Source organism: Erpetoichthys calabaricus, chromosome 13 (assembly GCF_900747795.2).
Source record: "Erpetoichthys calabaricus chromosome 13, fErpCal1.3, whole genome shotgun sequence".
In the NCBI taxonomy this organism is placed as follows: domain Eukaryota; kingdom Metazoa; phylum Chordata; class Cladistia; order Polypteriformes; family Polypteridae; genus Erpetoichthys; species Erpetoichthys calabaricus.
Window position 1 is genome coordinate 141,888,453 of NC_041406.2, and position 19,102 is coordinate 141,907,554.

At 43.6% G+C, this 19,102-nt stretch overlaps 1 protein-coding gene across 3 annotated transcripts in view; it reads left to right on the forward strand.

Moving 5' to 3' along the window:
* trps1 (trichorhinophalangeal syndrome I) overlaps positions 1 to 19,102 on the forward strand; it is a 268,364-nt gene that overhangs the window by 71,162 nt on the left and 178,100 nt on the right. For 2 of the 3 annotated variants that reach the window (XM_051935977.1, XM_028817544.2), the window contains exon 3: positions 14,006 to 15,111. In XM_051935977.1, coding sequence (XP_051791937.1) covers positions 14,006 to 15,111 — 1,106 coding nt within the window. The remainder of the gene's footprint in view (positions 1 to 14,005; positions 15,112 to 19,102) is intronic. The other variant, XM_051935978.1, reaches the window with a different exon arrangement.

Here is a 19,102-nt window from a genome sequence, read left to right on the forward strand (position 1 = left end):
TATACACATATCTACATATATACATATATATATACATATATACATATATATATATATACATATACACATCCACATATATATACATATATATATATATACACATATCAACATTTATATACACATACATATACACATACATACATACACATACATATATATAAAGTGCAATATAAATAAAATTTATTATTATTATTATTATTATTATATATATATACACATACAGACACATATATATACATATACATATTTACATATCTACATATATATACACATATATATACATATCTACATATACACATATCTACATATATACATATATATATACATATATACATATATATATATATATATATACATATACACATCCACATATATATACATATATATATATACACATATCAACATTTATATACACATACATACACATACATATATATATATATATATATACACATACAGACACATATATATACATATACATATTTACATATCTACATATATATACACATATATATACATATCTACATATATATATAGACATACATATATACATATATATCTATATCTCTCTCTCTCTCTCTCTAAATCCCCGCGAAGTACTGCTTTTAAATTTTTATTAAGAAGAAAAGAAAACCTTTTTAAATTGAGGGAAAATATTCCAATAACAACTTGTTAAGGATCTGTATTTTTGTTAAGCTGCCTTCACACAGCCTCTCCGCTGTTTTATAAACCAACGCCATATAAGGTCTTTCTTTTTCGTTGCTTCACCAACGGAAGCAGCCTTTTTATTTAATCCACGGGTTGTCCGCTGTTTTTTTGTTTGTTTATTACGATTGTTATAGTTCTGTTTGTATACCACGTTGTCAGTTCAGCACTCCGGTTGTAATATGACCAAGCCGGAGCGTTTCTCATTAAACTTGTATCTCGCGAATATGGTATTGCAAACGGCAGCGGTAGCGTTTCTATAAACTTAATTTAAACTTACGTTTTACACCGTGCTTTGTTTCCGCAGTATCGAAGTGATCACTTGTGCTGGGGGCTCTTCCTTGTTTTCAGTTCACGTGATTACGTAGGAGGCGTGATGACGCGATACGCGACTCTGCCTCCCCCATTACAGTATATGGACAAAAAAGAGGTTCCAGTTATGACCATTACGCGTAGAATTTCGAAATGAAACCTGCCTAACTTTTGTAAGTAAGCTGTAAGGAATGAGCCTGCCAAATTTCAGCCTTCTAACTACACGGGAAGTTGGAGAATTAGTGATGAGTGAGTGAGTGAGTGAGTGAGTGAGTGAGTGAGTGAGTGAGTCAGTCAGTCAGTCAGTCAGTCAGTCAGTCAGTGAGGGCTTTGCCTTTTATTAGTATAGATTATTTTCATGATGAAATGCATTGAAGTATGCATGTTACATTTTACAGATAATTTCATTTAAATAATGAATACTGTTAATAATGACACACATGGGGGTGACACAGTGGCGGAGCATTAACGCTGCTGTCTTGCAGGGAGTCACGTTGCTGATATTCCCTGCCTGGAGTTTCCATATTTTCCTGCTGGGTTTCCACAGTGCGCTCCAGTTTCCTTCCAAAAATATGCAGATTTGGTGACACTAAAATGACGCCAGCGTGTATGTGAGTGCTTGTATTCACCTTGCGATGAGCTGATGCCTCATCCAGGAACTGTTTCAGCCTTGTGTCCAATACTAGCTGAAATGGACAAATCCCTGGACTGATGGATTTAATCATTAAACATCCTTTTCAGAGATATTGCGGTAAGGTGTCATCAGAATTTAATGGCTGTTCCAGGCAATTCACAACACAGTGAAGCCGAACCTGTTCTCACCGTGATGATATCTTGCACTGCCAACCTGGTGGATTCCTCCAGACTTACGTAAAGTATGCGCGCAAGTATAAACAGTAGCAGGAGCGTCCCTTGCAGTATATGTCGTGTCGCATGAAGTATAAATCCGGCCTTAGGAGTCCCAAAACGCACTTCCAAAAATGCCCACAATCCTGGCTCGTAAGAAGAGCAAACAGAGAACTTTATCAAAGTAAAAAAAAAGGTTTTATTTCCACAAAAATACAGTGTCAAACGGGGAAGAGCCACAAAGCACAACAGGATTTCCCTAGACAAGGAGGCAATCCCAAGCACACACACTCCCAAATAAATCACCAACCCAAAGCGAGGTCAAAACACACGGCAGGAGGTCAGAAATCCAGAAACAGTGCAGCAGAAACTCGGCGGAACTCCCAAATGGACCGGCGGGAGCTGTGGGAGACCCCCACTGGATTTATAGGCTGGAGGGCAATTCCAGGTGGTGATTGGCAGGTGGCCTCACTTCTTGGGGGACCACCCACAAAACACGTGAAACATAAGCAAGGCATTGATACATTGACACAATGAAAAGATTATAAATTAAGAAACACAAGCAGTATTAATATAAACAAAAGAATTAAAAACGGACGTAAAACAAAGAGGCTGTAACTGCCAAGTCAGATTTTTCTTTCTTTTTGGTTTTCTTTCCTTTTAGTCATTCTGGTGTGTATTTCAGAGGGGTTTGTTGTTTGCCTTATTAATAACTCTATTTATTTATTGAGCTTCTGTGAAAAGCCTGGTTTCCCGCATGGACAAATAAAGTGCTGCCTAACCTCATCTAATTTAACTTTAAATAGATAAATTTGCTCTTTTTGCCTAACATTCTGTGCTCACTAATCCATAATGACATACATGTTGTGGACACTAGAGGTCTCTGTTTCACCTTTAAACCCAACAGACAGACAGACGCACAGGACACTGGCTAAAAGCACCAAGAAGATATTTCTTCTTCTTCTTCTTCTTCTAAACCACAGGTTCCCAACTCCGGTCCTGGAGGGCCCCAGTGGCTCCAGGTTTTCATTCTAACCCTTTTCTTAATTATTGACCTGTTTTAGCTCTTAATTAACTTCTTTTGAATTAATTTTATTTGACTTGCTTTTGAAGACAGGCCCCTTCATTGTTTCTTTTTCCTTAATTGCCAGCCAAACAATAATGAGACACAAAATGAACCGAAACACGACCAGTAAACTGTGACCATCATACAATATCTGAAAATAAAGAAAGATGAAGGTCTCAGGAATGTTGATCTACTCAGGTCCCCAAAACATTTGACCAGTGCTCTTAGAAAAGAGAAAATCAACAATTTCAGAAATGTCTGCTAATGCACCACGAGAGCAGCAACAAGCCATGGAATTAAAGAATGGATTTAATTAACGGCAAGAATTGGTGCCTAATTAAGCAACTGGTTGGAGTGAAATTTGTTGGTGTTTGAGGCCCTGACTTAGTTGGTCTTCTGTTAGCTCACTCAGTTCACTTTCATTTCTGTTTAAGGAAAGAAATGAAACAATTCTGAAGAATGATGAAGAATTTCAGGGGAACAAATCTTAAAAAACAAGTCAATTAAAATTAAAGGAAAGGAGTTAATTAGCAGCAAAAACTGGTCACCAATTAAGAAAAGGGTTAGAATGAAAACTTGGAGCCACTGGGGCCCTCCAGGACTGGAGTTGAGGACCCCTGTTCTAAACAGTGCCCTAAGCACCACAGCCACAATACGATAAGCAATCAATAATAATAATAATAATCCCACAATTCTCTCTCACTATATATCTCCTCCACACCTCCCAGAAAGCTTCGTCCACCTCCACCCGACTCTGGCTCCCTTGCTGGGTTCACAGCAGTCCTTTAAATAGTCCTTGACCCAGAAGTGCTTCTGTTCTTCCTCCCACGTGATTTCCCAGCCAGCACTTCCTGGTCAGACAGAGAATTCAAGTTTTTCATCAGGGCGCCTGTCGTCATAATCCATTAGTACTTCCAGGCTAGGTGAGAATTTATTCTCCCACCATCTTAATACAACGTCCCCTGGGCTGTGTTGCCGAACTCCACGTCCCATAATGCCCTGCGGGAATCCGAGGCACTGCTGCAGACCAGGGTAGCTGCCATCTAGTGTCTTAGGGGAGGTGGTGTTCTCTAAAAGCTGCCTAACCCCATCCTTCCATCTCAGGGACGTCCCAGCCAGGTTGAGCTACAGAAATGTTTGCAAATTTATTAAAAACCAAAACCTGAATGTTGTGTCTTGGTAGAGCTCTCTGTTACTCTCTCTTCCCCTTTATTGTGTTAATGTGTAGCCTTTGTCAGAATGCTTCAAATCCCACGGATGTGCCACTGTTTATCAGGTATTGTACTTTATAACTTCTCCCTACTTTCCCTTCTACATTTATAACCTCAGGCAATTAGGTTAGAACTTTAAATAATGTATTATTGATAATATGCGTAAAATAATAGCAAAAAGCAAAGTACAACTGAATATTGGCAACCACACAACCTGATAAATGCTGACGTGTTGTTTCAGGTGGCCCACAAACTTGTTAGTCACTTAAAATGTCTCTAGTTAAGTCATCGTTTTATGGCTTTCTTCAGGACAGGAGGCCGAGTGCCTGTCTCAATATGGCTGCCAAGCTGGGTTTCTCAGTGTGGTCTTCTTTTCAGTCCATGGTGTGTGAGATGCTTCTTCATCGTGATGGTGTGAGAGAGAGAGGGGTAAAGTGAGCAAATTTATAGATTCTCTGTCCAAACCCCTACAACCAATAGGGCTTCTGATTCAAACCCAGACAGCCAACTTTTGACCAATAGAATTCTTGTACGACACAATGGGTTTCACACCTGCCTCTGTTAAGATGAAGCTTGCCGGCCAGGTAGTGTGGCCTCCATGCGGAGGGTTGGTTGAGTCTCACTGGCCAAACTGGGTTTGGGCACCGGCCACAACTCTGCCATAAAATTCCTCAGTTAGTCCTAAAGACTGGATGGGTTCTTTAAACATGAAATCTTCTCACCAATGAAATGCTAATATTGCATTACTTTGTCTAAGTTACAAATAAAGACATACAAAATATTCATCAACTTAAGTGCAAAATTTCACACCACAACACAAAATCTCTCCTTCCTAGAAGTATCCAGACCCTTTCGCTGTGGCTCAGGTGCCTCCTGTTTGCTCAGATTCCCCTGGAGATGTTTTTAGACCTTGATTGGAGTCCGTTGGAGTGGCAAGCTGAATTGATTAGATGTCGTTCAGAAAGGCAGATGTGTACCTGGAGATAGAAGGTTCCCCACAATTCATACTGCAGATGGGGACATAAACCAAGTCATGGAGTCCAAGGAACTCCCTGTAGACTTCCATGATCAAATTGTGATGAGATGTAGATCAGGGAACGGGATTCATCCATTTCTAAAGCTTTCAGTGTTCCCAGAAACACAATGGCCTCAAGAATAATGAAGTTGGTGGGCGGGATCTTGGAATCACCAGGATTTTTCCTAGACTTGGTTGTCCATCCAAACTGAGTAACTGGACAGGAAGGGCATTGGTAATGGAGGTGATCAAGAACCTGATGTTGACTCAATCAAAGCTTCGGAAGTTTTCTTCTGAGATGAGAGGACCAATCGGAAGGACACCCATCTCAGCGGCTCTCCGTCAATTAGCTGGTTATGGTAGAGTAACTCATATATAAATGTAATGAATTATTATTATTATTATATTCCCACTTGGAGTTTGTCAAACGACATTTAGAGGACTCTTGATTGCGTGAGCAGAAAGATTCGGTGGTCTAATGAGATAAGCATTGAACTCTTTGCGCAGAACACCAAGAACTATGCTCATCATCTGCATAATGCCAGCCCTACGGTGAAATGCGGTGGTGGCAGCATCATGCTATGGGGACAGAGAGACTGCTCAGAATTAAGGGAGGGATGAATGCAACCAAACACAGAGCTGTCCATGAAGAAAACTTGCTCCGGGGTGCACTACACCCTCAGAGTGGGGTGACGGTTCACCTTTCAGCAGGATCATAATGCGACGCATAGAGCCAAGACAACGCTGGAATGGTTATGGGACACGTCTCAGTCTGTCCTTGTGTGTCCCAAACTTAAACTCCACAGAACATGCATGCGGAGACCTGAAGACGGCAGTTTACAGATTTATCGAATCCAATTTAATGGAACTTGAGAGGATCTGCCAGGAGGGATGAGATAATCTGCCCAAATCCTGGTGTGCAAAGCTTGTAGAAACTTGCAGCTGCAATTGCTACCAAAGGGGCATCTACACAGTACTGGATTATGGGCGTGAATGCTTGTGGGAATGAATGATTTAAAATCCTAAGATTTTTGAAGAACTTTCCCACCTTTCTGAAAATGTTTTTACTTTATCATTCTGGGGTACTGAGTAGTAATAATAATTCTTTATGTTTATATAGTGCTTTACTCACTGAGGGGGACACTTCAATCACCACTAATGTGTGGCATCCACCTGGAGGATGTGATGGCAGCCATTTTGTGCCTCGCACACATTTAACTGTTAGGTGGTGAAAGCGTGAGAGATAGTTAGCCAGTTAGACACAAGGGATGATTAGGGGGCGAGAATGACCAGGCCGTGGTGGGCAATTTATCCAGGGCATTGGGATACACCCTACTCTTGTAGCAGTGCTTCCTCTGGAAGGACTCCATTTCTCAGCAGCCCCGAAGGGTATTGCCGTCATTGGATGTTTGAGCTGCTAGGGACAAGAAGGGCCAGCAGGAAACTTGAAGTAGCAAGAGAGGAGGTCTGTGTTTCTGTGTACCCTTGTGTTCCGTCCAACATAACCCCGGGTGAGATCATTTATCCCCTGGATCGTTTCTCATAAGGATGAATGGACTGTCTCGTGCCTGCCTATCGTGTGAATTGTGGGTGGATTAGTTGTCGTGCGTCTTCAGAGGGAGCTCTTCCACAAATCTCACCCCTCGCCGCTCAGGACTACCGGTAGGACTGTTTAATTCATCTATCATGGAAGCCGTTCCCGGGATCGTCATCGTCATCTTTACTCCATACCATTTCATCCATTTCTGCCACATTGGAACTGTGATAGGGATATTGTCGTGAGTGTTTATTGTTTGGGGCTGATTGTTGTGTGTTATATTTGTATCCCCGAGTGTTGTTCTTTATATTTGATTTTTCCACTTAGTATATTATTCACTCATTTGTTTGATTTGTGTCTCTGTTTGTGAGTGTGTGTTGGTTGGGCCGTAAATCACCGTCCTACCAAGGGTGTGAATCTGATCGTCACCAGACCACTACACTCTTTTCGAAAAATGCCCAGGGATCTTTAATGACCACAGAGAGTCAGGACCTCGGATGGTATCATTTTTACAGCATAGTGTCCCCGTCACTGCACTGTGGCATTGGGATCCACATTCAGACTGCAGGGTTAGCGCCCCCTCTTCTAGCAGCTGTGGCTCAAGTGCCTCCTGTTTGCTCAAATTCTCCTGCAGATGTTTCTAAACCTTGATTGGAGTCTATTGGAGTGGCAAACTGAATTGATTAGATGTTGCTTAGAAAGGCAGACGTGTACCTGGAGATAGAAGGTTCGCCACAATTCATACTGCAGATGGGGACACAAACCAAGCCATGAAGTCCAAGGAACGTCATCATTTTTACAGCACAGTGTCCCCGTCACTGCACTGGGGTGTTGGGATCCCCATTCAGACCACAGGGTAAGCGCCCCCTGCTGGTCTCACCAACATGTCTTCTAGCAGCAACCCAGGCTTTTCCATCCAAGTACTGGCCGGGCTCCAACATGCTTAGCTTCAGGTGCATGACATCTTCTGAAGCACATGGTCTAGCTGCTGTAGACTGATGGGCAAAAATGGTAGATACATCCATTTCAAATTAAAGTTACCAAACAATAAAGTGCATAGAAAGTGAAAGGTCAGAATGCTTTGTTAACCCACTGTTTATGTGGTAAGATCACGGAGTAAAGGAGTTCACTGCACACCACCAGACGCAAATCATGATTACCGTTTACCAGTCCTGTATGAAAGCTGGAGATTTTGGACCCCAAAATGGTTGTTTTCTACAGGCCTTTCAGTTCATTTGATAAGAAAAAGCTTCAGATACACAGCAGAGGAGTCCACAATGGTAGAAGTAACTAATGATTGCCTCAGTACCCAGTTGATGGGAGCATCGACAAGAAAGAATAAAAGAGGCCAGTATTGATCTTGTCTTTTGATTAAATCAGAGCAGTGTACAGAAAACACAAGTGGGACAACCAGTAGGGAGCCGTGGCCCGAGCGGGTCAGCTTTGAAGTACGTGCTACAACTACACACTTAAGGTCAAAGTCAGAGGTCCGCAATCCTTAGAAAGGCAGACTCTGAAGGCCCGAGGCAGAGTTCACGAGAAAGAAAATGGGACGGAATAGATAATGAGCTCGTCGAAAGGGAATGGGAATTGGACAGAGTCTGTCTGCCTACTGCACAAAAACAGATTTATCCCGAACGTGATTAAGTCAAAAACTACAAAAAAAAAATGCTATCCTGAAAGACTCGGCAAATCAATCAAGGAAACCACAAGGGAAAAGAACAAACCGTATAAACTAATTCTGAAGAACAAAAGGGCAGTGGATTGCAAGAGGGGCGGTGGGTGGGTTCTAGGAACGTTAGGAGAAAAGGAAAAAGGAATACTGCAATGGAGAGTAAAGTTACAGAAAAGGGATTGAAACATAAAATCAAGCAGAACAGATGAAGTGAGATCTATTCAGGGCCCTAAGGAGAGACTGAAGGAAATGACTGCTGGAGTGACCGAGTCGTTTTGATTGCCTTGGGTACTGAGTAGAAGAAGGTTTCCCAGGATGAGACGGCGGTGCGGTTCAAGGTGAGAGTGGGATTACATCAAGGATCGGCACTGAGGCCTTTCCTGTTTGCAGTGGTGATGGACAGGTTGACAGCTGAGGTCAGATGGGAGTCTTCGGGGACTGGGATGGCATTGTGAGATGTTGTGAGAGGAGACAAGAGGTTTAGATGAAGCTGGAGAGGAGGAGGTCAGTAGGAGAGCAATATGGGGTACATGTGGTGGAAGGGTGCGACTGCAAGGAGCAGAGGTGGTGAAGGTCGACAAGTGGAAATACTTGGGTTCAACAGTCCAAAGCAGTGGAGAGTGCGGTGGAAAGGTGGAGAAGAGAGTATGGACAGGGTGGACTGGGTAGAGAAGAGTGGCAGGAGTGATTTGTGATAGAAAAGTAACTAAAAAGAGTGAAAGGGAAGGTCTGTAAAACGGTGGTGAAACCACCTACGTCGTATGGTTTGGAGACGGTGGCACTGACCAAAAGACAGGAAGCAGAGGTGGAAGTGACCAAGTTGAAGATGCTATGATTTCCGCTTGGAGTAGCGAGGGTAGACACGATTAGGAAGGAGTACATTAGAGGGACAACACGGGTACGACAGTTTGGTGACCAAGTGAGAGAGGTGGGATTGAGATGGTTTGAGCAAGTGAAGAGAGGAGAGATGAGGCGGACATTGGGAAAAGAATGTGGAGGATGGAAGAGGAAAAGAGGAAGGCCAAAGAGGATGTGGTGAGGGAGGCCATGAAGGCAGTCGGTGTGGTAGAAAGTGATGTGAAAGACCGGGATAGATGGAGAGGGATGATCCACTGTGGCGACACCCTGAATGGGAGCATCCGAAAGAAGAAGTTGTCGTGTCAGGCTGTTACAGGTGTGATGACAAGCAGGCCCAAGTCTGAGAAGTTCTGCCACTTCCATGTTTGATGGAGAATGCAACTGACCTGTTTCAGTAGAGACTTTCAGTTTAATTCTCAATATTTCTGTCCATTTTGTGGCTCCTACCTTGTTCCGGTACCCTGGATCCCTAAAAACAATTAAGTGGAGTTGAGAATATTATTTTATTATTTTGTAGATTTGTAGATAAAACGTTATTTGTCCCCGGGGGGAATTTTGGATTTTTACAGAAGCTCTTTAAATAAATAAATGAATAGATAGATAAATAAATATAAACACATATGCTGCAGTCTGAACACATGACAGAATGACTAAAAAGAAAGAAAATTTAAAAAGAAAGAAAACTTCTGACTTGGCAGTCCTAGAGATGTGCTATGCAGGTGAATTCGTGTTGGTATGAAGGACCCACCGTCGCGTTTCTTGACATACAGTACGTCTGCTGAATGATGCGTTGCTGAAAGTCCTCAGTGTTGCTGTGTCACAGAGCGGAGGTGCAGCATTGATCATAATGGCACACATTTTATCCTCCTCTGCTGCCTCCAGGGGGTCCAGAATGTGTCTTTTTAATTAGTTTCTTGATTCAGTGGGCCAGCCCAACACTCCACACTGGCCATCACAGAGTTGAAGAACAAGTAATGGATGTCTCTACTCATGTGAAAGGAGTGCCATCTCCTAACATCTCCTGCTCTGCCTTTTCACCTCTCTAGTTCCTCCATGTTACAAGACCACACCAGCTTGACATTGTGTAGCAGTGCATCACCTCCACTTCCACTAGCTGAATGGTGGCCAGGTGTTGAAGCTGTTGGTGTGGCGCAAGTCAATTGGCGTTTCTTTGGTTTTGTTTATTTCGAGATGCAGGCAATTCTCAAAGTTCTCCCCCTTCATCTCCTTTGTCAGTCCGCCCACCCCAAATCATTTCTGTACTGAATTTCTGGTTGTTATATTTATGAGCTGGAGGTGACAGGACTCCTCTGCTGAATAATTTGTTGGCTGAAAATTCTCAATGCTGGTGTGTCATACAGGGGGTTGGCAGCATTGTTTCTGAACCGCCATCAGTTTTGTCTTCACTTTCTCCTCCACTACCACCACCAGCAGAACCATAAGGCATTCCATAACTGAGCCTGCTCTTGTAATCCACTTCTTGATTCGGTGGGCCTCTCTTCAAGTGATATAACCAGCCCTACATACCCAAAAGGCCATCTTAGAATTATAGCACATGTAATGGATATCACTACCCACGTGAAAGGAGCGCAGTCTCCTATGAAATAAGCGTCTGCTCTTCACTATCTTCTCTAGTTCCTCTGTGTTAAAAGACCACTGTAGCTTGTCATTGATGTGGACCTCCCCAGTACGTGTAGCAGAGCACCACCTCCACATGGTGGCCAGACGTTGAGGCTTTTGGTGTGGCACCAGTCAATTGGCGTTTCTTTGGTTTTGTTTATTTTGAGTTACAGAAAATTCTCAAAGTTCCCCCCCTTCATCTCCCTTGTCAGTACACCCACCCCAAATCATTTCTGCACTGAATTTCTGGTGTTATATTAATGAGCCGAGGAGCACAGGGTATGAAGATGAGGTGACAGGACTTCTCTACTGAATAATTCTTTGGCTGAAAGTCCTCAGTGCTGAAGATGGGCAGCATTCTTTCATAACTGCTATCAGTTTTTGTCTTCATTCTCTCCTCCACTACCACCACCAGCAGGACCAGAAGGCATCCCATAACTGAGGCTGCCCTTTTGAATCTGCTTGTTGATCCAGTGGGCCTCCCGTGATGTGTTGTTACTGGCCCAGCACACCACACTGGGCCATCACAAAGTTTGTAGAAGATGTGAAGGATGTCACTGCCCACATTAAAGGAGTTCAGTCACCTAAAAAAAGAGTCTGTTCTGTCATTTCTTCTATAGCTCCTCTGTTTCTTAGTGCAGAATCATCCGTGAACTTCAGTAAGTGACATGACCTGGCGTTATATTTATAGTACAAGGCGTACAGAGAGAACAGAAAATTCCTTGTGGTGCTGCAATGTTGCTCACACAGTCCTCGAGTCTCACAAACTGCGGTCTGCCTGACAAGAGAGTCCATCATCCAGGACACCACAGGCTCATCCACCTGTGTATCTCTGAATTGACCCCCTTAACAGAGATGGCTGGATGGTACTGAAGGCACTGGAGTGAATGGGATGTTCGTCATTTATGTGTCACGCTTATTCAGACCCCCCTCACATTTTTTGTTGTAGCCCTGCACTAAAATTTTTTAGATTAATTTTTTCCCTCATCAAAAAAACCTGACTGACAAAACAGAAATGGGATTTTAGATGTTTTTGTAAATTTATTAAAAATATCCCGTATATATATATATTAGCTGTGTAAGCCAGCACGGGGTCCTAGAAACGATTGAAATCGTCAGGAAAAAAAATTGAAACGTAGAGATGTCAGGTAATTGATAGGAACTACTCTGGCCATCTGTCTCCTAGGAGGTTGTGTTTTGCCGATATGCGCGCATCGTTTCTGCATTAGTGGCTAAGCGACTGTCTTTTTTCAGAGGTTTCGTTTTGCTGACATGCTTGCCTCGCTTTTGTATTGGCGGTGGGAGGAAAAGTAAAAAGGAAAATGGCTTTGCCGATGAAGCAGGTGACTCTTTCTTCAGAGGTTTCATTTTGCCGACGTGCTCGCCTCGCTTGTGTGTCCTCGGAGGTGGAGCCCTTACCCCAATGCCACCTCTCAGTTCCGGGCTGGACAGACAGACAGACAGACACACTTCCACGCATATACTGTATAAGATACACAATTTGCTGTATACATACGTGTTTCCATGTTTCACTTTGATACATTGGATAAGTCGATAGTACTTTATTTGTCCCAAGGGGGAAGTTTAGCTTTCACAGGATCTTCCGAAAATATTACAACAATCGACAACAACAACTTCAATCAAGCACGCATACACACACACACACTCATTACAAACCCTAAAGATAAGAACAGTCCCAGCGAGGCACTGTACAGACGTATTGTCGATGGCATGTAGTGTTTCTTGACACACTTGTGCTGGATAATTGTTAATCAAAAAGTAAAGGCAATTTGAAAATGTTACGTGGTAACCGAAGAAGCTGACACAATACAACACAATGGCTTATGGGTAGTGTGTCTAATTGAAGCCACGGTCAAATGAACATGGATGCTCTACTGCTGGATTGCCCCATCATTGAACAACGCATCATAGTGAGGTTTCTTGGGACCTGAAGGATGTTGGCCTGAGCAGATCGGTATGCTGTTTGGGTACCCATCTTGCCCCATCAGCCTCTGCTCCCTGTGTTTTAGCCAGTCCTACACCCATCTACACTCCACCTCTTGTAATTTGATGCCCAAGGACTCACGTGGGACCTCATCAAATACTTTCTGAGAGTCCAGATAAATAATATCGTATGCACCCTTGTGGTGTAGCGGGTCCACAGCTCAAGTCAAAACGGCCACTTTCAAAATAAACAGTCGCCACACTCGCGGTGATTTGTGATGCCTCTCTTAAGTGCACAGGTGAGGAGTCGTCTGCATCCATAATTGTTGCCGGGAGCTGCTTATTGCCACACCTGATCCACATCCCCGGATCACATAATAGAAGCGCGAGGCGGAATGGGGGGAAGAAAGAAAAAAAAAGAACGTGAAGAGAGGTTAATGGAGAAGGAAGCAGGAAGGAGAAAGCTGGGGCAGGAGAGCGCAGGAGAGTGGTGATTGCAGGCAGCTGGGAGAGGCGAGCCCGAGTGGGGCACCCGAGAGCTGACGGTAGTGGTCGCTCCTGCTGAGCGCTTGTTTGGAGCAGGAGTGACCGGGAGAAGGTTGGCTTGCCTTCCGAGTCGGGGAACTTGGGAAGTCGAAGCCCCAACGTGAGCGTCCTGGTCGCTGGGGAGCCCAAGTCTCGGTCTGGGTGAGCAGAGTCGGAGCTGGGGATCGGAAAGACCACCAGACCAGTACAGTGAAGAAGGTCAGCTGCATGTAGGGTGACTCCCCTGGTGCATAGCCTGGATGGGAGAAGCAGGGGAGTCGCCAGTAAAAGACTACTTCCAGCCATTGTGTTAACCTCGGTTTTTAAGGGAATTTTTCTATTGTGTTTTTAACCTCCACGAGTTCACTTGTTTTTATTGGATTATTTATTTGAAGACTTTTGAAGCACTGCACTATTTATTTGAACACTGTTTTGATTTTGTTGACTTTTGCACTTTCTGCACCATCCCCTTGCTTCATTGTTGTGCCTCACTGTCCAGCTCATCGGTGACATTACCGACGGTGTCGGGTTCAAGAGCTCCCAGGAGCAAGATGGGAGCATGGAGCAGAACCCGCATCGTCACAACCCTTCAGATTGTATCCTTTTTGTTGCTTCCTTTCATTTCATATCTTTGCACAAAGTCTTCCAAAAAATGGAAATTAATCATTGACGTTCTGGTGTTTTCTTTTAGGTCAACCTGGGTGGGACATTCATCGGCATTGGCAGGAAAACCCCAGACTGTCAGGGCAACACCAAGTACTTCCGCTGTAAATTCTGCAACTTTACCTACATGGGCAGCACTTCCACGGAGTTAGAACAACACTTCCTCTCCACGCACCCCAATAAGATCAAAACCCAGCCGGTAAACTCGGACTCTCCGAGAGAATATAACAAATTGTCAGAGAAGAACAAAAGTCGCAACGTGGAAACGGGCAGCCGTGAGAAGTGGCAGGAGAGGAGCACCGTTAGGAGTGACGACGAGACTCCCGTTGGCTACTTTGTTCCTATCAAACCCTTGGACTCGTCCAAACACAACGGTACCGATGGCACCAGCTATTACTGGTGCAAGTTTTGCAGCTTTAGCTACGAATCGTCCAGCACGGTTCGACTCCTGGAACATTACGATAGGCAGCACTCTGGAAGTCAGGCGGTGAACCATAATAAAGAAGAGAGCAACCCGACCTCGAAAGAAAGTCTGATAACGGTGAGTGACAAGAAAACCGTGGAAGAGCTAATAACGATCAGCAAGAAGAAAGAGGCGTCGGGCAAGGCGGCTGCTAGCGAGGATAAAATGGTGACGAGCTACAATTGTCAGTTTTGTGATTTCAGGTACTCCATGAGCCACGGGCCGGACGTGATTATAGTGGGGCCGCTTCTGCGTCACTACCAGCAGGTGCACAGCATTCATAAATGTACCATTAAGCACTGTCAGTTCTGCCCTAGGGGGCTGTGCAGCCCGGAGAAGCACCTGGGGGAGATTGCCTACCCGTTTGCCTGCAGGAAAAGTAATTGTTCCCACTGTGCCCTCCTGTTGTTGCAGCTATCCCCTGGCGTGACGGGAAGTGCCAAAGTTAAGCACCAGTGTGATCAGTGCTCATTTGCAGCTCACGACGTCGACGTTCTCCTGCTTCATTTCGAGAACGTGCACAGCTCCCCCGTGACCAAGGAAGTCAAGCCTGAAGACGAGCTCCCAGGGAACCATCAGGGGCAATTGTCAGTCAAAGAGAACAAGGAGCATCCGTGTACCAAGTGCGACTTTGTCACCGAGGTGGAGGAGGAAATATTCCGTCACTACAGGTAAGGGGGAAAAAAAATACATAAATAAATTAAAAAATAAATAAATAGCTGGATTGATTGTGCTTTTGGTTACTTGATATCCATCGGGATTATCTGAGGCAGGAAACTTTGATGGGGGTTTAAGGATTTTTTTTTGTGCTCATGAATTCACTTAGCCTGAAGTAACGCTGCTGTGCCTTAAAATCAATAGTCGCATCAAATTTTAATGTGAAGATTGATTCAGTTAGCCAGACTTTTTTTTTTTCTTTATTTTTCAAAACCGTTTCCCTGCCTATTGTTGTCACACGACTGCCTCTTAAAACAATGTCTCTAGTACCATTGAAATGGGTTATGATAGAAATGAAGTTGGGCAAATTCAGAGGCACTCGGGTGTGTGTGAGTGTCGTCTTTGTACAAAGAGCAAAACACAAAAATACTTACGGTGGATTCAGGGCGCATTCAGACTCTTCCAGAGGTAAGATGGTCACCGTCACACCACGCCTGGCGCATTTTGAAGCCACACTTTGATATCGGGTGTTGGGAAACTTACAGCTGAGTCAAATCACCGATTATACAGTATGTAGTCTGAACACAACAAGGAATTAATACTGAAGGCAACACGGGGTAATACAGACACTGTGGCCATACACTGGCTTGAAAACGTAAGAGCAACAGCGGCTATGGCAAGTGCAGAAGTACGAGTGGATCACATTTAAGGGTGGCACCATCCACGGTTCACTGGGTGCACCCACTTACATAAATAGAGACAGAGAGAGAGATACTGTAGATAAAGATGGCACTCTATGATAGATAGATAGGTAGATAGATAAGGATGGCACTGTATGATAGATAGATAGATAGATAGATAGATAGATAGATAGATAGATAGATAGATAGATAGATAGATAGATAGATAGATAGATAGATAGATAGATAGATAGATAAGGATGGCACTGTATGATTGATTGATAAATAGATAAGGATGGCACTAAATAATAGGCAGATAGATAGACAGAGGGCGGCACGATGGTGCAGTGGGTAGCGCTGCTGCCTCGCAGTTGGGAGATCTGGGGACTTGGGTTCGCTTCCCGGGTCCTCCCTGCGTGGAGTTTGCATGTTCTCCCCGTGTCTGTGTGGGTTTCCTCCGGGCGCTCCGGTTTCCTCCTACAGTCCAAAGACATGCAGGTTAGGTGGATTGGCAATTCTAAATTGGCCCTAGTGTGTGCTTGGTGTGCGGGTGTGTTTGTGTGTGTCCTGCGGTGGGTTGGCACCCTGCCCAGGATTGTTTCCTGTCTTGTGCCCTGTGTTGGCTGGGATTGGCTCCAGCAGACCCCCATGACCCTGTGTTCGGATTCAGCGGGTTGGAAAATGGATGGATAGATAGACAGATAGATAGATAAGGATGGAACTATATGATTGATAGATAGATAGAGAAAGGATGGCACTTATAGGTTGATAGTTAGATACATAAGGATGGCACTATATGATTGACAGACAGATAGATGATAGATAGATAGATAGAAAGAAAGGATGGCACTGTATGATAGATAGATAGATAGATAGATAGATAGATAGATAGATAGATAGATAGATAGATAGATAGATAGATAGATAGATAGATAGATAGATAGATAAGGATGGCACTGTATGATTGATTGATAAATAGATAAGGATGGCACCAAATAATAGGCAGATAGATAGACAGATAGATAGATAAGGATGGAACTATATGATTGATAGTTATATAGACTAAAAGATCAGTAGATCGATGGAATAGATGGATAAGGATGGCACTATATTAGAGATATATTCTTTAGTTCAGTGCTTCTCGACAGTTTATATATGATTAGTTTATATATGATTATGAGCACTATATGATTGATAGATAGATAGAGAAAGGATGGCACTTATGGGTTGATAGGTAGATACATAAGGATGGCACTATATGATTGACAGATAGACAGATAGATAAGGATGGCACTATATGAGAGATATATTCTTTAGTTCAGTGCTTCTCGACAGTTTTGGGGTCCCTCTAGACCCTCTTTTTTCCCATATAAGTGCCTTCACAACCCACAGGGTGGGCGGGGGTGAACACCCTTTAAACCCCCTTGGTGAATTAAACTGGATCATCACAGTTCACCCTTGGAGATAAAAGAGCAGTCCTGGTCGCGGTGAGGCACTATAAAGTTGAATTGCAGTAGGTGTGAAGGAGCCCCAGTAGAATTTCTTTACAAACTTCTGCTCAACAGTTCATTGGCTGGAAGTCCTCAATGCTAGTGTCACAGAGAGAGGATGTGCAGCATTGTTCATAATGGGCATCAGATGTTTCTTCATTCTCTGCTCCACTTCCACCTCCAACGAGTCCAGAGGGTGTCCCATAACTGAGGCCGGCTACCTTAATCAGCTTGTTGATTTGGTGGGTCTCTCTTGATGTGATATTACCGTCCCCGGATGCCACACTTGCCATCACAGAGTTGTACATCATGTACAGCAGCATTTCCCAAGCTGAGGACCCCGACCAACCCCAGATGAAATCCCTCACCCCTCCTTGATTCACACTGGCACAGATGACCTCCCTAAGCTCAGCTGTGACGATCGTGTTAGATTCACCAAGGATGAAGAGCACTGACGATTGGATTGCATCTGATTCATGTAATGCTGTGATGGGGACCTCCTCATCCTGCTTTGACAATTGTGCTATTCATGGAGTGGAATAACCCCCCATGCCCCCAAGGTTGTACTAAAGTCAAGGAGTTAACAATGAAAAGGCAGGCACTGTCTTAAATTAAGCAAAAAAAAATACTAATAACAAAAGGAAAATATCATAAGAAGCTAATCTTCTGTCGCTGATGACTGTTCATCTTTGGAGGAATAAATTTCACATGCCAGCCAATTCACATCTCAGCCTTTCATGGGTGGCCGCCGTGACGTCACTCACACATGAAACACAGGCGTATCATGAAAACAAAGAATACGCAGAATGAAGCTGATGATGTCACCAAAGGGATTCCTCCAATTAGTCAAAAACAAACACAAAACCCAATTAATTATCACAGGTACTCAGAATCCCTGAGTTCCAAAAACCTTAGACGTGTACATTTTCATTTTTCATTTCGGAAAACTCACTAAAATTAATAAAAGCAATAATTTTGCAAACAAGTGCAACGTTTGATATTCTTTCCAATTAGACAGGCTAAGTAACCTTTTTAAAAGAGCGTTAAACAACTTGGAGTATTTTGACCCTAGCCCTTCGACCCTCGTAAGTTGGATAGGGGGTCCGGTAGGCAGAGACATTGATTTAAAGTAATTTCCAGAACCGGAGGGAAGCCACAAGACTGTCTGTGAGCAGACAACAGTTCCCAGCGTGGTGGAATTTGTACAACAAAAGAGACTCGGCGTGCCAGCTGCAGGCTGATAATTAACTGATAACAGCTTCATTGGATAGCCCACGGGGCACCGGCCACCAGACTGGCATACAGTACATGCGGAAGTGAGAACATTTGCGAGTGGACTTCTTTGATTCTCAAATATTTTAACATTTCAAATTACACCCTGACCATTTTTTAATTTACTCCCCTTCATTACATTTACATGTTAAGTGCAGAATAATTGAATAAGAATTGGACATCCATCGGTCACAGTATTGTCGACAGAAGACATCCATCCATTTTGTCCTTTTATCCGGGTCCGGGTTGCAGGAGCAGCAGTCCAAGCAGTGATTCCCAGACTTCCCTATTTGCCCATCACCTCTTCCAAATCCTCCATGGGGAATACTTGGGCTTTCTCAGTGCCCCCTTTCCCCCCCTGCCATGTCCTTGGTCTTCCCAGAGGTCTCCTCCCAGGTGGACCTGCCCAAAACACTTCCCTAGGGTGGCACCCTAATGAGATGGCACCTTTCAAAGTAGAGGCAGCATTGACATAACACAATGAAAACCAATTCAAATGTCATTTTAAGAAATATCGATGTTATTACCATTCATTCATTTCTCGTTTTTTCTCTTCTCTTCTA